Below are 24802 nucleotides of genomic sequence, written 5' to 3' on the forward strand. Positions count from 1 at the left end.
AGGCCGTTGGGGCCGTGGGGGTGAGCGCGGCGGTTCCGGCCCCGCCGCGGGGAGCAGCTCCGGGCGCAGCCGTGTGCCGCGGACCCCAGAGCCCACGTGACGGCTGAACAAACTTATGAAATAACAATTGAGGATGATTATATTGGTCCCGAGGATTAGCACAGCGGGTAGCCGTGTTGGCACAGGCAGGGTTTGGGCTGCAGGATAAGCACACATTCTTTTTATTATTGCGCCTAACAGGAATCTGCCAGACTTTGAAGCACAGAAAAGGCTCACTGGCCACCTGTGAGCTAATCACATGGATTTGCCTCATTCTGTATTTCAGCTCACTTGGAGCCTGTAATCTAATTTCCAAACAGAGATGAGAAGAGCGAACAATTCATTTTCTACTTTGCATGGCTGGGCTGGTAAACTTTTAATCCTTTTAGAATTACAGCTCCTTGCAACATGGAGGCAACACCACAAGGTCCTGCGTGTGAGGCTTGAGTCTTTGAATGCACCAGTTGCAGACAATAATTAGCGTCCGCAAGGCACAGCATGAAGCAAAGTAAAAGTTAGGAGCATAGGACATTTTTCAAATGGTATTTTGAAGCATACACAGGCTAACGATTTCAGTTTGTATAGAAAATCCTTGCCCTTTGGGCTGCAAAAGTACCTGCAGCAGTCAGGGTTCTCTTCAGCTTCAGGCTTTGCACCCCAATGCTGATCTCCTTTCTGCATTAGAACACTGTCATCTCAATCTCATGTCCTACCAGCTAATTAACCATATATCATAGTTAGAATGGAAGTACATGTGGGGCAGATTTGGCTTTAATCTCATCTTCGTTGCTCACCAGAGGATATTTATTATATTTACATTTTTAAGATAGGTGCTGAGCTGACATTAGGTTGGAGGTGCCTGTGTCTGCTAAAAGCCCGATTTTTGCTCGTGCTGATGTGGTTTAGGATGTGTTTATGTGACTGCTCCTCAGATGGCTCCTCTGCCGTACAGAAAACACCGCTGACATGCTGTTCTGTTCTCATTAAGGACGGGTCAATCAGCGAGTGTATAGTACAGGTGAGCGCTGCCGGTTCTGATGTGCAAAGGCACCAATTCAGGGTCTTTTCGGTGATCTGTATGGACAGTGCATGGATAATCCATGGAGATGCCCGGTTGGCAGGACACGTTGCAGCCTGTTATTCCTCCAGGTCTGCTGGAGGGCAGGCACCGTGCTCAATGAGTCAACAGTCCTGTCAAAAATCCTGTTTCATAGACTCCTCCTGTATGTATTTTATAAGGAAAAGACCCCTAATGTCATGGATAAACGTAGTGAGAGTAGTTGAGCTGATTTGAGTACAACATGAATCACAGAAGGCGTAGTACGGAGCAATTAGGATACAACGGGCCCTTTGCTGTCCCAAAATTTACTCTGCCAGGAACCACCAACAGTCCTGAGGTCTGTGAAACCAAAGCTGGACACCAGCAAAGCTTTTCCCATTGACATTGATACAGATTGATGGGCACAAACCAGCATCTCTTCTAGTTTAATTTCTAGAAAATCTTCTAATTCCTCTACCACTGTCTCACATGGGAGGAATTTGGTACATGTTGTTACATTTTCCTATAAAGAACACCTTTCAGTAGGTACTATCTTAAAGTAATGAAACATAAAACAGAGTGGTAGGTCTCCAGTTAAGTTCCAGGTATATGTTTAAACCTGTTCATTAATTTGGCGCTTTTTTTTTCTCCCGTTTTAAAATAAAGCCATGGGATGTGTTTTAGCCCAATGCAAGAAATTCATACATTAGTAGACACGTATAACTGACACATTTAATGACCCTGTATTGATAAGTAACATTGAAATCTTATGTCTACATATATTGATCCGACCCAGACTAGAGGAATTCTGCCTGCGTGATCCCACCTTAGAGCAGACGGTTGGAGAATATCCATCTTTTTCTCTGCAGTGTTGAAAATACAAGCAAAATAATGCCAAGCATAAGAATAATGTAAAGCGACGGTGATTGGTGGAGTTGTGATGTGTAAGCTCAGTGAAGCTTTCCTGTAGACACTAATGAGCTAAAATAGTTGTAATTAAAAGCGGGTGTTGTAATGGTCATGCTGAGCTTCATCTTAGTGTTAGCAAGAGGGGCACTGGAGTTTTTAAGCTCTCTTCTTATAGTGACATAATGCCTTTAAAAACAGAATAGAAAATTCTTGGTTTTAAAGAACAAATTCACATAGGAACCAGTGGCGTGTGTCTGGTGAGTTATGGGTACGGCACCTCTCAGGGGGAATGGATGTGTTATTTTTCCGTATAAACATATCACACAGATCTCTTTTGTCCTTCATATATTAAACTGAGCTGTCATGCTAAATTCGATCAGTGTTCATAAGGTGATGCTTTTCAAGCTGCTCTTGAAAGCCAGTTTTGTTCAAGCTCGTTCATGTAATCCTGTCACATACGAGCAGGATGAGCCGCTGTCATGAGCATTTGAGGGGATACTGCAACTACATGGGAAGGCAAATCAATAGTAAGGAAGGGAGGGCAGTGAATAAACACAACATATTTTTCTTCCCTTGTCCAGTGGTGGGTTTAACCTTGTGCTGGGGTTATCTGGTCATGGCCAAAAGAGGAGAGGTGAAGGTGCCTTTCTGAAGCCAAACCAAAGTGACGTTGGACCAGACAGGTCTTTGCAAGTGCCGACTCCTCTGAGGGATGCAGGGTTGTGCTGGTGTGTCTTGGCCTGACTCTCTGGGGGTTTCACCTCTGCTTTCAGCAGTTTCTCTCTGCTGAACTGGTTGGGTTGCACGACCTGGGGACAGGTTTGGGGACAAGAACAGGCAGCCCGTCCCCTTCTCCCCGCACCGGCCAAGGAGACGCACACAGCACCAGCTTGGCTTGTGTCTGCAGAGCGACTCAACGTGCTTTAACAGCGCTTGCGGTGTCACGGAGGGAGATTCGGTCTGGGAAGTTTTAAAGAGAGGGATGTTGTCTCTCACTGAGCTGGTTTAATTCCTTTGAAGTGTCAAAGCCGCAAACATTCACATTGCTTTAATTGATCCAGGCTTGCAGAAGGCCTTGGGAAGATCTGAGGAAAAGGCTACTGTGGAAACTCAGTTGCTGCAAAGCAAGAACCAAGGGATTCTTACCAATAAAATGTAGCTGAAGAAAGGAAAGCAAAGAGTTGTTTTCATCATTATCTGTTTGTGATGTGGTGTTGGTTTCAGGGCATGATTCCTCTGTCCCGAGTTGGTCAATGTGAAAGACAGGAGGGCAAACAGCAGCAGTTACACCTGATCTAAGGGTGTCTATGGTACTTGGAGCTGGAAAAGGCTGTCAGAAACCACAGAGAAACCTCATCAGGCTGGGAGAACAGGGACTGAAGGTCAGTCTGGACAGGTTATACCACAAAATGCAGGTGCCTGTAGAATTCACAGGGCTCTGGAGTAGCCAGGACAGGTCAAGACAAGCTGGGTGTTACTAGACATGGTTTAACGCTGACCTTCCCTCGCGTCTGCAGCTTCATACAATGTGAGTGAGGAATCGGGTGGGGAATAATATGGTGGGGATGAAAATGCGTTGGGATAAATGAGTGGTTGGGGTACTGAGGGCTGGGCAGAGCGGGTCAACCGCTTCCTAAAGGTGTGGGAGAGGCTGAGACCTGCGAGGGGTAGTATAAAAAATAATAACAGAGTGATCAGGCAGGTGGGAAAGGTCTCGTAGGAAGAAAGACTGGGAAGATAGTTATAGAGGAGATACGAGGGGAAATAACTTAATTTGGTAAAGGAATGGGTGATGCCAATGGTTTGTAGGGAAGTCTTTTTCTCACAGACTTGGAAGAACCAAGGGGAATTAAAAGGTGAGAAATAAGAACATTGTGGAAGGAATATTTTCAGATGACATACTAAGAAATTTACTGCTGAACCTGAGAATACTCAGAAGGGACTTGAGATTTATGTGCATAACAAGCCCACGGTTGTTATCACAGTTCTAGAAGATCTTGGAAGAAAACCCCAGGCTTTTGGGAATAAGCCAGTCTTAGCAGAGATCAGCATGAGATCTGCTGGGTTGGACACGTTGTTTTACATACGCCGGCTGCGAGATTTTTACACCTGTTTTGGAAAAATCTTGTGCTGGCTGCAGTCAGTGGTAGGACACATGGACCAGATTTAATAAGGTGCTTTCCATTTTTCTGTGGAATTAGGTGTGCTTTATGAATATTGTGATTACGAGGTCTGGATTTATTTACGTAAAACACAGCGTTGGTACAGGAAGCTAAAGCTCTTCATGCTCAAACCTGTTTTTATCAAAAAACATCCCCCAAGGACTTTGTCAGCGCCACTTCCCACGTGGGGTTTGCCGGCTTCAGCAAACACTGCGGTGCTGCTTCTGGCTACTCAATGCTTCAGGGTTACGTCGTTACTGACGTCATTTATTGTTTCCTAACTGGAAAAGTTAGGAAACCAAGAGATTTTTTTCCCTATTGGAAATACCCCTTTGGCTCTGCATGTGTGTGCTGGAGCAGGATGGAGTTTTCGTGGTGTTTCTCCAGGCTCTGGCAGCATGTTACAATTGCATGCATCTATTCCTTTTAAGTAAAATATGATGATTTCCGAGAGAGGGGTGTTTGAGTGTTCTATACTTCACTTTCCTCTAGAAAGCTCTATCCCCATCCTTTCTTACTAAGAGGCACTTAAAGAAAAATCAAACATGAAGTGCTTTCAGTATTATACTCCCAGTGTACAGGATGTCAGAATCACATTTATGGCGTGTGTTCTGTTTAACAGCTGGATGAAATAAATTGTTTCATGTGCAATATTGGAGGACTCTGCCTTCTCCAATCAAGGCCAGAAGCAGCTCAATGACTGGAGAATTGTCAACATCTTGTGCAATTCCACCAAGTGCTGCTTTTCATTGATCTGCAACTTTATTGTTGACAATTAAGTCCATTTCAACGCAGAAGATGAACATTTTTAACAGGAGGTAGCAAAATCTTTTGTCCTGAATGATTTTCTTCTCTGTTTTATAATGAAGTACAAAGTGTGTCACCAGTCCTGCTGTTCAGTTGTACTAAATACCTGCTTACCGTGGAATACCTGGTGTCAGCAGATGACAGAGCCGCTCATAACGGTGCTTTCAAATGCATGGGTTTGATTTGCATAATCAAATACTCCGTTAGCATCCTTGGAGATCAGGATGAAGGATGACCGTGTGCTAAAAATAAAAATAGTGTTTAGCAAATTCTGTGTATCCAGTAGAGCAGATGAATTGCTTTGGGGCCTGGATGCTGGCTGGTATACCCAGCAACCTCCTCCCTGCTTCGCAGTAATAGTTTCTGTCATCTGCCTTTATTATCCAAACGTTGCGTTGACCATTGTCTGCTCAATATGGAATGTACAATCAGGTCTGAAATCTGATTAATTATTTCAAACCTTGTAAAATGCTTGTTGAATATTCCTCGCCGGGCCAGTGGTCAGCGGGATATACGTTTTCTGCTTTCCACTGACTTCAGAGAAGTTACAACGTTGGTATCGGTTGTGACAGTTTGTACCAGTTGCCCGTTTGTCCACGTTAAAACCGAAGAAAATTGGTTTTATATTTTTTGAAAGATCTAAAATTTTTTCTCTTGCATTAAGAAGTTTGCAGAATATTTTAGTTAGGCAGAGGTAATATTGTCAAGAGAAGAGTTAAACTTTTCAAAGTAGTAAAAGAAAATGAATGCTATTTTAAAATTCAATAATAATGCCATCAGATGAAGTTGGCTCATTTGCTTCTTTAGCTGCTGAATGGAATTGAATTCCTATGATATATAAACTCAGAAAGTTGTGTAGTTTGGTTGTCTGTGTCATAGTGACACGAAGGGGTGTTTTCCTCTTAGTTTTTACGCCGGGCTAGTCAGTCTGCATTCCGAAATAACGTGATGTGCAAAGACGTACTGGTAGGAAGAGAGTAATCTTGTACGTATGACCTTGAAGTGCTGTTGATGAAGACTTGAGCGCTCCTTATGAAACACTAATTGGTAGCGTTCATCACTGTTGTGGGATTTCAACTCCCTAAATAGATACTGTGGGATGAAGAATTCTTTCTGATTTATATATCATAATTATCAGCCGTGCAGGGCTGCCTGTGCTGGGCACGCTGGGGTCACAGATACTTTGGAGTTTAGCGTAGCGGCGATGGTGTGAGAGAGAGGGAGAAACACTGCATACATCTTCAGTGTTTGACATTTGGAATAACATTATCTTACTAAATACAGCATCTTCTAAGTGATGAACTAACAGGAATGGTACTTAAGGGGCTGCGTAATGAAGATGTAAGCAGCGGCCAAAAATCCCCAGAGGACAGCAGGATCCATAGCCCTGTTCTCCAGGGGAGGAGCAGCCTCCCCAGCACAGAGCTGCTGAATCAATGGCACACGCAAGAGACACTAAAAATACCCAGTGAAAAGATGTAATGAATGCACGGAGTGCAGGGTGTTCCCCAGAGCGGGGACGTTTCACCTCTGCGGGATTCTCAGACCACCTACTGGGGATTCGCCTTGTAGGGAGTTTCTAATGAGAAGGCAAAGCCCTGAAAGCCATAATTATTATGCCTTTCTGTTAAAAAACCCAAAATGTTGTAACTCATACACCTGTAAGGACTAGGAATATAGATCCACCTGTTCCTGAACAAACTGTTGCTCATTTCTTTCCTCCCTGAGGACCTGCCTTAACAGGTGTGGTGATCACAGTCTAACTTTTAATAATGTTTGACCAAACAGGATGGATCCAGAGATTTAATGCAAACGGAGTTTCCTTTCTTTATAACCTGCAATTTACTTGCAATGAGATAGACCTTAGGTATACACAGAGGAATTATTTTTATTCCTCTGGAGTCCCACTGTTGTCCCCATAGTTTGCTGATCCAAATTCGAGGAGGAGCCCCTGTGCCAGTTCAGATTACGTACTCAGAAGTGATTGAAGTACATCCTCATCAAATAAGTCTGCTTACGTTTCTTCTTCTCTTTACCTCCCTTTTACCCCGAAAAGGGCTTTTCCCTTTTAGGGAAATAGTCTGCAAACTATTAATAAAATGTGAACTCCGGGTTACCAGGCTGCTCGCCATGGTACAGAGCCTGTAAAACTCTCAGTAACACGAGCCTGACTTACTGTGCTGGGATCTCTGCATGACATGAAACCCCAGTGATGACCCGTTTCTGCCAGGCTTAAAACTGGCTGAAGAACGAGTAAGGTTTCCCTGTCTTAAGATTATTTTGAACCCTGCATACTTTCCATTAACCCCATACATTCAACTAAAGTAATTCCATGACCAACTAAACTGAAAAACCTGGGTTCCTACTAATATGTGTTGTAAGGTTTAGACTTTGTGTAATAAGGCCCAGAGCTCACATTGCGTTTGTTCCCTCAGTGGCTCAGTAAGGAAGTGATCACGGAGTAACAGTAATAGAAAATGGTGTCACTACACAAGGTCTCTACCAAGTGGTTTATTTTGAGGAGAGTTATTGGAAGAAGAAGGTGAGAGGCAGATGCACATACTCACATGCAAAGGTTGTTGTCCAATTCTCATGTCTTTAAGAAAAACGTATTCAAGACTAATCATGTTGCCTTCTCAACTTCTTCGGCCGTTCTTCTGAAAAGTAACATCAAAAATTAACATCGCTGAAAGAAAAATTGAGGCAAAAATAGATTATTTCCCTTAACCTCTTTGTTCTGTTCATTTGGCAGCCCAGGTAACGGAGATGTTGTAGTAAACATGTAATAGTAATTAGAGATGAAGGGATGCGCCTAGAAAAGCAGCAGCTGGCGGGGCAGCCTGGCTTCTTGCGGAGCTCCTCTCGTGCTGTGGCAATTTGTGCTTACACGATTCAGTAGATAATTTCAGAGGGTTTTACCTGATCATTTAGGGTCTGACTTTGCTAAATACACCTACAGATTATTTACCTATGCTTACAAATTTATCAGCGCTGTTCGATGGCCCCAAATCTTGGGGCCGTGCGATTATTGTGCAAAGCTAATTTTTCTAAAAATCAATGAAATGCTGCATGGTTGCATGGGAAAGCTGAGAAATGAATCCCTGGGAGACAAGAGCCAGGAGGCAAGTCTGGAGGTTGTATATTGTGCTACAGAGACAGAACAAAGCAAAGCACAACTCCTGCTATTTCCCCTGGGGCAGAAGTGGGGATTTTGGGGGAGATCTGACTCAAACTTTTTAGAGCACTTGAACCACTGCTCTGAGCTGAACGTTTGTGTATTTGCTTTTTTGTATATTAATGAAGACAACCAGAATCTTCCTCCCTGTGATAAAATAGGAAGTATCAGAAGAAAGACTTGAGGGTTAGGGATGCTGCTGGGAATGATGTTGGGTTTGATTTGGTTTCAGGTTGGCCTGGTCCTTGACGAAAACAAAATGTCACTGCCCAGAGCACGACTCTGGCACCGCATTGAGTTTGGTTTTGCCCATCTTGTCGCGTACTCAACTGTTTTCTCTCTTTTTTCTGTTGTTGCAGATAAAGAGTTAGGAGTCAGTGCATTAACTGAACATGACGACCCTGGTGCTAGGGGCCCAGCTGTCCCGAAAATATCAGGATTAGAAAGGAGCCAAGAGAAGAGCCAGGACAGCAGTAAAGACCCAATACTTGAGCCTGTGGTGCCTAAAGACCCTTGTCCTCAGGTGACGCAGCCTCTGGCCCAGCCCCAGCCGGAGCCGCAGCCCGAGGCGCCCAGCCCTGCGCTGGCCCCGCGGCCGGAGCCCCCGGCCCAGCCGCCCCCGCCACCCGCGCAGGCGCCGCCAGCGCCCGAAGAGGCCGCCCGGCCCGCGCCGCAGCCGCCCCTGCAGCACCCGCCGCGGCCGCAGTCGCCGGTGCAGCCGGCGCATCCCAGCCTGCCGCCGGTGCAGCCCCATCCGGCGTCTCAGAGCCTCTCGCAGCCACTCTCTGCCTATAACAGCAGCAGTTTAAGCCTCAACAGCCTAAGGTAGGTGGACAGAAACACGTGCGTGCTAAAAGCCCGTGTTTTGCAGACTTGCTGCCTCGTGGTGATGCTTCACCGTGCCTGGAGGAAGCGGAGAGGAATTAGCTAAAGGAGAGGAGTGACAGCACATCCTGTCCCATGTCTGGGAAATAAAGGGAGCTTTGTACATTTAACCTTAAGTTTTTCCCTGAAATGAGCCAGGATCACCTTATTTCTGATCTAGTGTTCTCATAAGTGCTAGATATTCTTGAGTGCTTGGTTTAGTTAATGTCCTCAACTTGTACCAGGGGAGGTTTAGATCAGATATTGGGAAAAAATTCTTCCCAGAAAGGGTTGTCGGGCATTGGAACAGGCTGCCCAGGGCAGTGGTGGAGTCACCATCCCTGGAGGGTTTAAAAGGCATTTAGGCGAGGTTCTTAGGGACATGGGTTAGTGCTAGTTAGGCTGTGGTTGGACTTGGTGATCCTGAGGGTCTCTTCCAACCAAAATGATTCTACGTTTCTGTACAATAAGCATATATCCGTTGTTGCCTTCTGAACTTTGTTTCCCATTTTCTGCAGTCTTTCATCTTACTAAGTCATAGCAAAAAAAAAAAAACAACAAAACTTTTATTAATGCAGTGATCACTGATTTTGAGCTTCATTTGCCTGAAAACATGAATCAGAAGCAGTCATGTAGAAAGGACCTGATAATTAAGTAATGAATGCACAGGGCTGATTACTCCTTTGTGTGTCATTCCTGTGCTGTTGGAGGACAGAATATCAGCCTCTTACAGAGGGGAAAATCTGTCTTGACTTTTGGTGTGGAGAGACCACAGGAAGTAAAAGATAGTAGAAAAGGTGCAGCAGATGGTTGGAGAAAGGAGTATCACAGTGGTGTTGCTAGAAGAGCAGAATGGTAACTTACATTTGTAATGAATAATGTACATTAGCAATGTGTTTAACATGAGCCATGCATAGCTTGGTGGTTTGTGTATGTGCACGTTTGGAGCTTTTCTCTCTTCCATGCAACCGCTTAATTGCTTTTCTTTTCGTTAACAGCAGCAGCAGAAGCAGCACTCCTGCCAAGACTCAGGCCCCTCCTCCCCACATCTCTCACCATCCCTCGGCCTCGCCGTTCCCGCTGTCCCTGCCCAGCCACAGCCCCCTGCACACCTTCACGCCCACCCTCCAGCCCCCCGCGCACCCACATCACCCCAATATGTTTGCCCCTCCTACGGCTTTGCCTCCTCCACCGCCATTGACGTCAGGGACGCTGCAGGTTCCAGGACACCCGGCTGGTAGCACTTACTCAGGTAAGAGACAGATGGATCGTGGCCCCAGCGTGGGGAGCCAGTTCTCCAGCTTTAGTCAGTCAGAATTAGTCTTTTTGTTGGGTTTGATGATGGCTGTTGGTTGGGTAGAGGCTGTACCCATTGTGAGGGAGAACTTAAAGCAGCCAAACAAGAAAGCTAGAGGGTGACTTTTTACAAGGGCGTGTGGTGGTAGGACAAGGGGTACTGCCTTTAAACTGCAAGAGGGGAGATTTAGATTAGATATGAGGAAGAAATTTGTCCCCATGAGGGTGGTGAACAGGCTGCGCAGAGAAGCTGTGGATGCCCCATCCCTGGCAGTGTTCATGGCCAGGCTGGACGGGGCTCTGAGCAACCTGGTCTGGTGGAAGATGTCCCTGCCCATGGCAGGATAGTCTTTAATGTCCCTTCCAACCCCGGCCATTCTATAGTTCTATGATTTGGGGTGATAGCAAAGCAAAAATCACCTAGACATACCCAATGACATTTCTTCTGCCCTGGGAATGGCTATATTCAGAAGGCTGTGCTTTTTCCATGTCTGCTGCTTCTCCTCGTGGTAGAAACACACGAGTGCTCATAATGTGCCCACAGACTCTGTGACCCCCTTAGCAAACACCTTTGCTGCAGCTGTGGTCTGTGCTCAGCGTTGATTCTCTGGCTGGGGGGAACGTCTCTGCTGGCTGGGCACGCAGTGCTCCTCAGCTCAGGACTGTGTGTGTGGGGGTGAGGTGTAGAGATTTTTATCAGCGGATAAAATTGTGCTCTTTTATCTTTCGACTGTGGGGAGATACAATGTGTCTGTTCCTCCCAGGTCACTGAGAGAGAACTGGGGGAAGATGAAGGATTATCAGCATTCGAGTAACACCGTTTTGGGCTGTGCAGCAGGATGTTACTCCTGTTAGCAGCAGCCCCTCGATGTTTACTCACTCCAGGTTACGCGTACCTTCTCACCTATTTGGGACTATGTCCATGTCCATACACGTTTAGGCAGAACCCTCAGGTTAATGCTGCAGTGAGGACAGGCTTGGTGAGAGAGGGGAGATGGAGGCTTTGGGAGTACATCTGAGGGAGCTTTCTTACCCTGTACAGTGTCACGATTTACCACCAAGAAGTTCTAAATACAGTGTTGCTACCACAGCCAGGAAAAGTAAGTGGCACAAGATCTGGAAAGGTCCCTGAGGTCAGGGGGTTGTTTTGCTTGTTTTTCAGAACAAGATCTTCTCCGTCAGGAACTGAACACGCGATTTTTGGCCTCGCAGAGCGCGGATCGCGGGGCCTCGCTGGGCCCGCCGCCGTACCTGAGGACCGAGTTCCACCAACACCAGCACCAGCACCAGCACACACACCAACACACACACCAGCACACCTTCACGCCTTTCCCGCACGCCATCCCACCCACTGCCATCATGCCGACGCCAGCACCGCCCATGGTGCGTACCCCAGGCAGAAATGTGAGGATAAGTAGAGCACAACTCTATTCTTTATTACAACCATTTAAGAATTTGCCTGGTTGCGGGGAAGGTGTACTCTGCTGCCCAGGTGTGGTTGGGTAGGAGAGGAAGGACTGTCCCTTCCTCGCCATTGTCACCCGTGCAGTAGGTGCCGGTGGCAGTGAGGGGACGAGGGCCGAGGCTGTCGGGTGACAGAGCCCCGTGCGTGGGACTTCCCCGTGCTTGGAGTGCTGCACTCTGCTGCCTCCTTCTTTCTCCTGTCTCCTAAAGACCTTGTTTTGCTTTGAAGAAAGAAAAATCCCCAATTGGAAGCTAATTTTCTGCATATTTTTTCCTCTCTGTTGGTTGGCAAATAATAGAGAAGTAGTCTTCTATTTTACCAGCAGAAGTAAGGCAAGGAAATACAAAGTAACTAGTTTGTGCTTTGATCCCTTTGCAGTTTGACAAATACCCTACAAAAGTTGACCCCTTCTACCGTCACAGTGTGAGTTTTATTGCTCTGTTTAAAACTGACTTGACTGCTTTTCTGTGGTGGGTTGGGATCACCACTCACTCAATGGCACAATGTCAAACCTCGCCCCAGTCATCACTCCAGGATTTACCATTATCGTTCTTGGTTGCTTTGGCTTTCGAAGGCTTGCATTCGTGGTGCTTGTTTCTGACAAAGATGCAGTATCAGCTTTTCCAATCAAAAGATCTCTTGCTCATACGGCATTTGAAGACAGGTTTGATGTGAAAAAGATGAGACAGAAGAGCTGACTGTTGGATGAAACAGGAGAGAGCAGTAATTTCATCTCTGTGTTTCAGTTGTGCCACAAACCCTTATACTGATGTTTTTCCTAAGAAACTTGAAATGACAAACTATCATACAAATCCTTCAGGGATAGGTAATCTAATAGTTTTCCTAATATATCACATTTTGGTTTATAAAATCTGAAAACTTGTCTTATTCTTCAGATTTCAAAGGCACATCTGATCCACTGGGCTTGTTATGTTTTGAAAGCTCTGTTCAATGACAGCAACATGAATCCAGCTATGCACTAGATGTGTTTAAGAGCTACCAAAAATGTTATTTGTTGAGATTAACTAATTTTTACTATTCCAATTAATTGTAAAGCTTCTGCTCTTAAAGGTTTGAATGTACTGATTCATTCGCTGCTAAAATGCATTTCCTTCATCATATTGGCAGAGGCGTGTATCTGGTTGAAGATGACAAGATTTCTAAATCCAATAGCGAGATTTTGATGAGAGAAGGAGTACTGCATCAGCACTCAGAAATTTGCAAAGCACTTGGCTTTATGTGTTGGTTTTGCTTAGAAGTGGAACTGGGCAAAAAAAACTGGTTAAGATGATAATGTGGTGCTTTCTGCTGTACCGATTAAACACAGTTCCTGCCAACGGCTCATGCCTGCAGTACATGTCAATAGGCCCGTTCATTTCTGACACCTCATTTCAGTGACTCGAACTGTATGGGTGTGTTTGCAGGATCAGGGCTCTAGGAGTATTAGGCAAACATTTGAGCCTACAATAATCACTTTTCCTCAAAAGGGTAATGCTGTTCATTCACATCATTGTTTGCAAAATTGCACTCTTATCTACATGGATTCAAAAGATATATTATCATCCATTGTGGCGTGTTGATTCAGGCAGGAACATAGAACTGGAAACAGGTACATGGACTTTAGGTAAATAAAGCGCAGAAGTCAACACTTGATAAAGGAAATGTGCAAAAGTCTCGCCTGTCTACACTTCTTGAATTTAGTGACAATTTAATTTTGAATTTAGTGACTCTTTACAAGTCTGGCAGTTACCTGAACTGCAAAGGTCACGGTATAACCCCCTTTAAAGTGAGGCGAGGTGTCCCATAGTGTTTGCTCTGCTCCTCCCACGGCCCCTGCCCTTCCTCCAGGAGAGGTTTGTCCTTGGGAAGTGCTTGCAAAGTAACCACTGATGTGTCTGTTGGGTATTTACCAAGCTAATACCAGATCAGCAGCTACATTGGATTAACCGTCTTTCTTAAACTACAGCAAGGCCATACTAACCAGGGTATTTCAGTGATCTCTTCTATACGACTATAGATTGTATAGGTGACAGAGGAGCTGCTGGCATCAGTTTCCTGAGCAGCCACGCTACCAAAACACATATTTTTGCTGTCACAGGTGCACACCCGATGGGGCTTTTCCTATTGTAGAAATACTGTGAAACTGTGGCGCTTCCATAGACCTTTTCCTAGTGACAGGAGTTTCCACTACAGATCCATGCTACCTTTAAAAAGCTGGCAGTGTTTTTAAAGCTTATAAGTGAACTTTGCAGGAGAAAAGGTCTGTTTGAGAGTTAAAATCAATCTGCTTCAGGGAACACAGCTAACAAAGAAGCTCTCACAGAGCTTGTGAACACTTTTCTTACTTGGCATCTTCGATTTTACAGTCATTTCTGGTTTTGAGAGGGCCTTACTGTGGCACAGTGAGGTGGTGCTTTTAGCTACACTTAGTGCTGGGTCTGGTTTAGTGTTAGAATGCACTTGGTCCCTGGAGAAAGCTCAGAGGGGAAAATGCAGCTGAAAAGAGAGGGATGGAAAGGAAACAGTGTCTGTGAAAGATGTTATTTTGAAAGCTGGAGGAATTTTAACTGATACAAAGAGATCCTGGAGATACAATGTTTATATTTCATTAATAATTCTGACCTTGAGGAAAGGTCACATTTAATTAACTTACCAGTTGTTATAAAACTCAAAGGAAAGCATTCCCTATTATTAGTTACAGCCAATAGAATATTAAGTATTACGTCTCTTTCCACCATTTGGAATGAGCCCATTACACACAGAATTAAATGCAGAAGACACTGGAGGATTTAAAGCACATTCTACTCATTAAAAGTTATTGTACATGAGGACATGTGTCTTTTAATGATTTCTCAAATGCCCGCAGTTCAGTATCAACTAATCTAAAAATGCTTTCTGCACCATTGAATGGAGCAGGTCCAAATTAAATAGAACTAAAACCAGCAATAGATACATGTTGTGAAAGGAGACTTGATACCATGCTTTTAAACCTAGAAAATCTTTTGATACCTCTAAAATACTTAAATATTTTCTCAGCTTTTAGCAGATATAATGTGAATATATGACCTTGCACGGTAAATTAGTGGAAGGAAAAATGATTAAGAGAAGCACATATATATGCCTGGCATAAGCAAATCCATCAAAACTCTGCGGTACTGATTTACTCTGGGATGTGATTTTCTCAGTGTTTGCCACACATCCAGTCTTTTACTTTGCCCGGTCCTGCTTCTGTTCAATTGGCCATTAACTCATTAATTTTGATCTTAAAAGTAGCCTACAGTAGATGGGGTTCTGTGCTGCGAGGTGAATTTGTATCCGCAGGTAACCCCGTTAGGTTTTGGGGTGGCAATACCAAGGGAGTGAGCAGCCACCCCCTTAGATCCTGAGGTTTCGCAATGAGAACATATTTGTAGTGTGATGCTTTGAAGCCCTGACTCCTACCAGAAAGCGATTTTGTGTGTAATCTCAGCATTTTCCTTGGAATTAACCCCCACGGCCAGGCCACAGAGACAAGATGAGAACTGGACGTTATGATTGACTTTACTTGCTCGTTTCCCATGTATTTGTCTGTATTAGTACAGAACAGCATTTTCTTTTTTTTTTTTTTTTTCCCCTAAATTCTCTTAGAACAGAGACATTGGGATTAGTGAGGTCAGTGGAGATTGGCGATTTTTATCCTTACTAGTCTGTCTTTATAAAAACAACACCGTAATTTTTGGGGGGTTCTGCCTCAACATTTTGTTTAAATAGTAATTTGTAATGAATTTGATAGTCTTTCTGCTAATATTAGATGTGGCAGGATATCCTCTCAGACAGGCTAATGAACTAAGAATTGTGCGTATTTTCCTCATTTCCTAGAGATACTATTAAAATCCTAACGTACTAATGGAGTTTTAATGATACAGTATCCTAGAACTCATAAGGGTTTTTTTCCACTTAAAGGTAGATTTCTGAGTCTTATTTGGCTCAGGATTCTGCGTTTTCTCTTGAAACAGTTTGCAAACTGCAACCATTTAAAACCTCTATTCAATTTAAAAAATAATAATTGAAAACAAAAAAAAATGTCTAACACTATGGCTTAATCCAGGGGACAGTTTGATGGCTTTATGATTTTGGAACTGCTTTTAAGCTCTAAACATCATGACATTTGAGAACATTCCATCGACTGCTTTAACTAACATTGTTGCAACAAGATCACTTCTTCAACGCTGCTCAGTTTTCTCCATGTCCCATTTCCCTGCTGTTGTGTAGGAATGCTTTCGCTGCCTTCTTCAACTTCCTACCTTCATTTGGAGTTTGAACTTGTATTTATGTCCTTCTGTCTGTCTGTTCCAGCTGTTTCACTCCTATCCTCCAGCTGTATCAGGTATTCCTCCCATGATCCCTCCAACCGGCCCCTTTGGCTCGCTACAAGGAGCGTTTCAACCCAAGGTAAGAAAGAAATTATTTGTATTTGTCACTATTCAAATATACTGGGCAACAAAGATGCTGAAGGGAGTGGAGCATCTCCCGTGTGAGGAAAGGATGAAGGAGCTGAGGCTCTGGAGCTGGAGGAGACTGAGGGGTGACCTCATTAATGTTTACAGATATCTAAAGGGTGAGTGTCGGGAGGATGGAGCCAGGCTCTTCTCGGTGACAACCAGTGATAGGACAAGGGGTAATGGATTCAAACTGGAACACAAAAGGTTCCACTTAAATTTGAGAAGAAACTTCTTCTCGGTAAGGGTGACAGAACACTGGCCCAGGCTGCCCAGGGAGGTTGTGGAGTCTCCTTCTGTGCAGACATTCCAACCCGCCTGGACACCTTCCTGTGTAACCTCATCTGGGTGTTCGTGCTCCATGGGGGGATTGCACTGGATGAGCTTTCCAGGTCCCTTCCAACCCCTGACATTCTGGGATTCTGTGATACTGGTGGTGTGAGCCAGGGTAAGTTTAGGTTTACAATGTAGCTCAGATTCTGGAGCAATTGAGATCTGAGTTACAGCCTAATTCCACAGAGGCATGTTCAGATATATCTATGTACATTGAAAAAAAATATATATAAAATGACATAGTTAACTTTAGAAGCAATATAATTAGTTCTCAGATAGTATGCATTAATGTAAGGTCATGTAATAATCAGGTTTTAAGAAATCATGATCATTATTGTTTACTCATTTCCATAATTATCTCACAGCTCCACCACAATGAACTACACTGATTTAGTTCTCCTCTCATTTGGGACGACTGGGATAGATAAATGTGATGAGTTTGGAGTTTTTCTTTTGTTTTCATGAAGTCACTCTTGATTTATAAGTGGGAAGAAATCATGTTCTCTAGTCTGTAGTCTTTGCAACTGAAGACTGAAATCAGGACTTGAAATTTCTGCAGAGAAGACACCTTCTTTCTTAGATTGGCCCATCCACTGTAATGACTGAATATGTAAATTGCAGTTCATTAGTGGAATTCTTCATATGTATGGTAATCAGACTGTTAACAACTCTGTTACTTAATTGTTAGTTATACTGTAGCTGATTTCTATTTTTCTTCATTTTAACATAGGAAGATGCTCTGTCTAAATGTTGGTTTGTTTGGGTTTTTTGAGGGGTTTTCTTTTTCCTCCTTCCCACAAAGATACATGTTGCTATATTAGCTGAATATTTACATTCGGATTATGATAAAAGCTTTAATTTTTTCAGCTGGGTGTTGCCTTTTCCACATATCCATATGATAAAAGTTCATTGTGGATGGCATTCTGATCCTTGTACAGTGACTAAAGAGATTCCTGATGCTTTCAGGTCTGCGGTTTGAGCCAGTTCCAGTGCATTGTTAATGAGCAGCAGAGCACAAGCTCAGTCCTTCAAATTCTGCTTTAGACGCTGTATCATAAATCTGTTGCTGATCAGGTTTTCAATAGTGGGAAGATTTTCCAGTGCACACAGACACTGTTCCCTCACATCTTTTGTGTTACTCTAAGTAATGGGAAGTTGGTGGACAATGAAAGTTTGAAATCTGAGATGATAATACATGTATTGCTAAGCGGATAACGGTTATACTTTTCTCTTTAAATGTCTATCTTAATTGCTTAGGCAATGTTAATGAAACAAAAAGTCTTATTTTTCACTTATGCATTGTGTTACTCATTAATTCTCTCTTTCCTTCTGCTATTTCTAGACTTCCAATCCTATTGATGTTGCAGCCAGACCTGGAACTGTCCCACACACCCTTCTACAGAAAGATCCACGGGTCCGTAGAAAATGTTATCTTTTCCTCCTACAAACCTTTAACGCTAGAGCTACTATCTTTGATGTGTCCAAATTAATATCCTGACATTGAAGCTTAGTCTGAACTAAACTACAGAAGTTGTATGAGAGCAAGTTAAGCCTGATCCTTCTGTTCATCATTAGCAAAAGCAAAGAGATGGTGTGCGATGGGTGAGCTCTTTCCGTGCTGTCAGCAGGCAGCCCCGCGAGCCCAGGGGTAAAGGCATAAAAGTCCAATTCAACACAGAAATGTACAAACCTCCTCGAGATTTATGTTTATACTCTGTAATTGTTTTTAATGTGGGTAATGACAGTAATTCCCTTGGTTACTGTATCATTGATTGCACCGGTGAAATACAGATGCACTTTATTGATCGCTTGGCGCCTCTGGATTTTTGAGTTCTAGCGTATGTGGATAGCATTTATTGTCTCAGCACTTTGTCTTTTAGCCTTTTTCTGTTCTTTCTGAATGCCCATGGGTTGTTTGCGTGTTTGAGTTAATAGAGGTTGTTTGCAGTGAGGAACATCATGCAGTCATATTTTTAGCAGAACTCTGACAAAAGCAATGGGGAGCTCCGCTTGAAAATCCGTGTTGTGCGATGGCTCAACTTGTCCATACAGCAGAGCTCTTTTCTTTGGGTTATGCCACGTTCCAGTACTTTGGTTTGCTCTGAATTGGAGCTGTATTGAGCTTTATGCTGAAAGGATCCACGTTTTTTTGTTTCTGTTTATTCCATCTAATTGAAAAGATAACTAGAGCCTCCCATCATTAGGTCATTTGGCTTTATGCTCCCTTTCAACTTCTAGTGTAGTTTCGATTATTTCAGGGTGATTTATTGTGCCATCACCGAGTCTGCAAAGTACCTCTTACAACTATAAATCTCCTTTAGTATTGCATTTCAGAAGAGAAAATCCAGAACAAATGAGGAATACCCAATAAATTGAATTTATTTTCCAGCATTAATTGATGAAGTGTGAGCAGAAAAGGAGAATAAGAAAACAACCTACCTCGAAAAACAAGCCACACAGGAAAATAATACTGAGAAAATTGGGGGTTTTATACAACTACCATTTAACAACATCTGTTGCAATGTGAAAAACATTTAAGGCAAAGCCATTTTGTGGCAGAGAACACACCAGGCAAGCAGGCAGTCTGAAATGGACCTTTCACCGTGGCCGTTGAATGGACACAGTCACTGGTTTGCAGGAGCGCGTCTGAAACACCATTCCAGCCCGTTCCAACCCGATTTGTGGGATGAAGCCTGTGAAACCATGGCCCTGTCCACTCCCAGCCTTCTTGAGAGCTGAGTGGCTTTGAAAGATGAGAACAGAAGTTTGCCCAAAGGACAGATGTGTGTTTTTCTTCAGAGTAGTCAACCAGCCATTTTTCTAGCATTCAATCAACAAATTAATGATGATGCCAGAGGACAGAGCGCTCTGTGTGAGGCTTGTTTAGTTGCTTGTCAACACTTAGGTACAACAGCCATGGGGGAGGGAGACCGGCTCGAATACGGAGGCTAAGGACTAATTATTATCCAAAAGGGCTTCATTTGAAAGTAAAATCACACATTTTAATTTCATCTCCTAATGAAGCAATACAAATTTGTTAATTAGAGCAATTGTTTGAGTGACAGGCATGTAACCAAGCTGTCATTTCTTCTTCACAGTTGACAGATCCGTTCAGGCCCATGTTGAGGGTAAGAAATCTTCTTGTGATCGTTTGTCAAGCTCGTCTCGGTCCCCACCGGGTTAAAGCCACAGACTAATTATAAAGCAATGCTGTGTTTTACCCTGGGTATTTTACACCGTGTTTGCTGAGCAGCATGGTCAGTCCCTCATTTTATACATCTGGTGGTCACTGGAGGAAAATACACAGTTTCAAAGTTGCAAGTTTCCTGCTCTTCTCGTGCAATCCTCTACTATGAATGCTGGAGCTTAAATATTGATAATCCTTCTCTCGCGCTGGCTTACCAGGTTTTCTGAGCCAAATCCTGCCCTGGCAGTGATCCGTTGCCATTTCACTGCAGACAGAACCATTTTGCTTTTTATTATTTACTATGTGTTCTCAGTGTTATTCAGTAGGTGCTTCCTGCCCAAGTATCTTACTGTGAAGTATGGACAGACAATCCGCTTCAGACACAAAATACTTTAGAAAGAAGGATCTAGTCTTTCAATGTTCCAAACAGACCTTTTGGATAATTTTTCACTGTGTTCAGGAAGGTCTGTATTTTGATTGTACCAACCAAGTGAACTCATTAAATCATTAGCACAGCAGGTTTCTGTTAATAAGCAGAAGGCTTGAGTTTAGAGGAGAACGTGGCATGGGTTTTATTTTTGTGGTTTCACAGAATCACAGAATGTCAGGGATTGGAAGGGACCTCGAAAGCTCATCCAGTCCAATCCCCCCGCCGGAGCAGGAACACCCAGATGATAGTGCACTCTATTCCATGTCGAAATCATTGATGAATATATCGAATAGTACAGGCCCCAGTACTGCCCCCTGAGGCACTGCACTAGATCCAGGCCTCAACTGGACTCTGCCCCACTGACCACGACTCTCTGGCTTCTTCCCTTCAGCCAGTTCACAGTCACCTCACTACCCGCTCATCCAGACCGCACTCCCTCAGTTTAGCTGTGAGGATGCTGTGGGAGACTGTGTCAAATGCCTCACTCAAGTCAAGGTAGATCACGTCCACCGCTCTGCCATCATCCATCCATCTTGTTATGTCCTCATGAAAGTCAATGAGGTTGGTTAAGCACGACTTCCCCTTGGTGAAGCCATGTTGACTGACCCTAATGACCCTCTTATCCCTGAAATGCCTTGAGATGGCTGTTTGACATAACACCTAGAAATAGGAGGCAGACCCTATGCCATATTTTGTGAAACATCTAAGTTACCAGGAGCTTGAGGAGCTTCTTGAATTCCTGTGATTATTTTTAAATCTTCAGGAATCATTAGTTGTGTTGTTAACTATAGACCCCTAAGTAACAAAGCTAGAGAAAGTATATCCTGAGTGAGTCTTTTTCAGACAAGATTTCCAGATGTCCTGGAAATGGAGTACAAAATCAACAAAAAAAAACAAAGAGCGCACTCTGGTTCTTTCCTCCCTCTCTCTACCCCATAACTTAAAAGCACGGTGACAGGAAAGATGCAGAGAGCCTTCCCAAATGGAGTCAATTGGCTGACCTCCAATCTTTTCATTATATTTATGGGCTAAAGTTTTGGAGGTACAGACCAGCAATGATGTGAGGGAGTCAGATTCATTTTGAAAACCAGAGTGATCTTTGAAATTGTTTTCATTTTCATCTTGTGATGGAAAGGCTAGTCTCAGAATAGCTGTGCTTCTGGAAATGACCCCGATGTATGGTGGTGAAGCAATCTGGCTACGCAGAGCAGCTGCTGACTGGGAGACAGTTTCACTGATTTCAGGAACACAAACTGCATTCTCAGCCAGTGGCATCAGAAGATTGCAGGAGTGCCTGAAACCCAAGCATGGGTTTATTTGGAGAGGAGAGCAACAAGGAACATTCCTGGATATCCAGATAAACTTCTTAGCAAGAGACAAATTCTTACATTTCTGTTTTCCCAAGAGGATTTGGGGGGGGAGGCACTGGAGACCCTTTGCTTTCAGTTGTCCTGGTGTGGTGAGGAATCCCCTAGACCAAAGCAGAGCTGGCAAGAGTTGCTTAACTAGAATAAAGCATCACAGGTGCTTGAAAGTTAGTGATTCATGTTTCTCTGTTTTTTTTTTTCCAGAAACCTGGAAAGTGGTGCGCAATGCATGTTCACATTGCCTGGCAGATATACCATCACCAACAGAAAGTCAAGGTCAGTCAAGTCAAGGGCACACCTGCATTTCAGATGAACTGTGCAGCACAAAGCTGTGAAATTAAGAGTTTGACTCTTGCTGGTAGGGGTTTTATGCTGTGGCTAGTGCCTTGTTAATGTAACCATATGTAGCGTTATAGCATAACCTTCCATTTCATAGTGATGGCATATTGGAATTAAAAACCTAAAGGCAGAGTCTCAAAGGAATGTCTGGGATACCACGGAACAAGGACACCAGATCTTAGGTGATAACAACCAGTTTGTAGCTAGGAAGAGCTCAGTGAGTGCCTGCGAGCTACAGCATTGCTTATATTTGTAGTTGAGGACACAAATGTATCGAGATTAATTCTTTTTAAGTCTGGAGAAGCTAGGCACGTGTAGCCCGTTCCTCTTACTAGTGTTCACAGACAGAAGAGAGCACAGCAAGATTTCTCCTATCCTTGTGATGCTTTATCCAGTCTGTCTGCACAGGCTCCCATCAGTGTTTTTTCACAGCTGGCGGCTGGTACCTGTAGTGCCGGGGCTGCTCAGGCAGACACAGCCTCTCCCATGAAGTCATGTTGTCCAGACGCTGTCTCATTGCACCGAAGATAATTGTCTTTGTTATACATGCTTTGAGACTTCAAGGGTAAGGGCCATGGCAAGTTTAGGCTCTCCTGGAACTGATGTCAGAGAAGAAAAAGTAATTTCTTCATTTACTAGTTAGAGTATTTCTATTCTTAATTTAACCGTATTTTCATTGCACGTGGAGTCTATGAAGAAGTTTCCTTTCCCTTTATAATATTTCCACTGAAAAATTTTGTGTTCCTCTTGAAGTTTTTCAGTAAGTTGGGAAAGGTTGGTGTTCTTTGCTGTTCATACTTGTATTTTGGGAGTCAATAGCTTGTGTTAGAAAGTAAAACTAACAAGGAGTCCATAGCACTTGGCAGTCTGTGTATGCAATGGAATTGCATAAGGTAGTGCTGTAAGAATATGAAGATGTTGAACAGATACTAAAACCTGCAGCTAATAGAGTTTAAAAATAACCCTTTTAAACAAGGTTGACAGGTTAATTTGCTGCAGCAGACATATCTCTCTTCTCTGCCTCCTTATGTTTCCCTTGCTAGTGATCTTCATTCATCTTCCCATTATCAAAAAAGACAAGATTATAGACCTAGAGAGTTATATGTCCTTTTTTTTTATTTTATTGAAAAGGTATTTTCTTGAAATGAAATTATTATTCCCATGCTATCTGTGTCCTTCAAATCTTTCTTGATTTGATATTCAGAGAGAGGTCATACTGGTGTATTTATAACTCATAGTAAATGCCATTTTCATGCAGCCATTTCTTTTACCTCATACTTTCCTATCTTGCATGTTAAAAGACAGAAATAAAGCCCGGGGTACAGGAAAGGATGTTACTTGACTTTTTGAGGCTGTGCATGATGATAATTTCAAGAACAATTTCACTGTATTTCACTGTCTCAGTTCAGTCAAAAAATGATGTGTGGTCTGCAGTCAGTAAGGCGAGTTGGTTTATGTCCTTGTCAGACTCCCACACGGGACCAGAGTCCTCCCCTCCACATGCGACCACAAAGTGTGAAATCTCAGGCTGAAGGCTCATACGGAACAATTTCTCCTTCTAACCCAAGGTTGGGAAGGTGCCTTTTTTCCTGCACAAGCTGAAGATGCTGCCTGACCGTAGAGCAGGGAATAAAATAGACTTACTGAGAAGATTTCGAGTTTGCATGCAGAGCCACCAGGCTGCTCGCAAAGTATGGAGAAGTGATAACGACCTGGCCCGCCAGTAATTGCTAGCAGAGGGCAACAGCAGACTCTGAAGAAGCAGGCAAAGGAAACTTAAAAACACAACCTTCCTGACCTTGGGAGAAATTGCTATGGATGCTGTTTGCCTGCCTGTAGCTCTGCACCGAGACACAGTTCAGACCCGTGTAACCCCACTGCACACCCAGGAGTTCCTCAGGCGCAGCCAGGGTTACGTCCCAGCTCTGGGCACAAAGCAAATTACACTCGTCCTTAGACTGACCAGTGCATTACTGGCCTGCATTCAAGAGAGAATTTATGCTCCGTAATTGGCCTCTTCTCTTTTAGGAAAGGCCTTGTGACCCAATCTAACATGCCATGAAATTAGTGTAGGCATTTACATTGATTTTAGTGGACCCTGTGTGTTACACATTTGCGGGACTTCAGATGCACTCGTAAGGATTATCAGCAAGAGGGCTGCTCTCCTGAGCCGCACTGGGGGATAAAATACATCTGATCAGTTTTCTTTGATACTATTTTAAGGTAAACCAGTACATAAAAAAAAACTTAACACATCCATGGTATTCCCATTGGTCTTCAGACAGGGGATTTTTTCATTATTTAGAACAGTGTTCCATTCACGTGGCTGCAATTAAAGTTTCAGCCAGTTTTTTGCTGCTCTGAGTAGTGCCTGTCAGAAGTTTAGAACTTGGTTGTTAAAAAGAAGAATAAAAAGAGTTCACAGCATAAAAATGCGGCATGCAGGCTTCATCTGAGGCATTTGAGTTTTTCTATTACTGAAGCACTAAAGTGTTACTTCCTTAAAAGACATGACCTTAACTTGGCCATCTTTTCTATTTCAATATTCTTGCAGGCCCTTATCTCAAAACATAGATAAAGCCTTTTTTCCCCCATTTTTGTTCTCATAGCAACATTGACATGTTACTAGCACTTGAAAAACAGCTACTAGACATGCACATTAACTTGGTCATAACTTTTTAATATGCATATTTATGTCACTGTAATAGTCTGTACTCTGAGCTGGCACAGTATTAGCTACTGATTTATAAAGCGTAACATGCTCTGGAATTACTGTTAAGATCTACCGGTTCAGTGTTACCCATTTGTAAATCCTTTCAGCTGACCTGCACAATTAATCAGCAATCTGTGTTTAGGGAGTTCTGGCAGCACAGGTAATGGGGAATTTGGTTTTCCTCTTCTTTCTATAAAAC

The 24802-nt window shown here is 43.4% G+C and overlaps 1 protein-coding gene across 8 annotated transcripts in view; it reads left to right on the plus strand.

The window, feature by feature from the left end:
* The window catches only part of AUTS2 (activator of transcription and developmental regulator AUTS2), a 712052-nt gene that overhangs the window by 677175 nt on the left and 10075 nt on the right, over nucleotides 1-24802 (plus strand). For 3 of the 8 annotated variants that reach the window (XM_082068573.1, XM_082068576.1, XM_082068580.1), the window contains 8 exons: nucleotides 8491-8956; nucleotides 9994-10247; nucleotides 11454-11695; nucleotides 12135-12179; nucleotides 16092-16187; nucleotides 17910-17981; nucleotides 19666-19695; nucleotides 21756-21827. In XM_082068573.1, coding sequence (XP_081924699.1) covers nucleotides 8491-8956; nucleotides 9994-10247; nucleotides 11454-11695; nucleotides 12135-12179; nucleotides 16092-16187; nucleotides 17910-17981; nucleotides 19666-19695; nucleotides 21756-21827 — 1277 coding nt within the window. The remainder of the gene's footprint in view (nucleotides 1-8490; nucleotides 8957-9993; nucleotides 10248-11453; nucleotides 11696-12134; nucleotides 12180-16091; nucleotides 16188-17909; nucleotides 17982-19665; nucleotides 19696-21755; nucleotides 21828-24802) is intronic. The other 5 variants (XM_082068575.1, XM_082068574.1, XM_082068577.1 and 2 more) reach the window with 5 other exon arrangements.

This window comes from Streptopelia decaocto (assembly GCF_964273445.1).
Source record: "Streptopelia decaocto genome assembly, chromosome: 18".
NCBI classification, from domain to species: Eukaryota; Metazoa; Chordata; class Aves; order Columbiformes; family Columbidae; genus Streptopelia; species Streptopelia decaocto.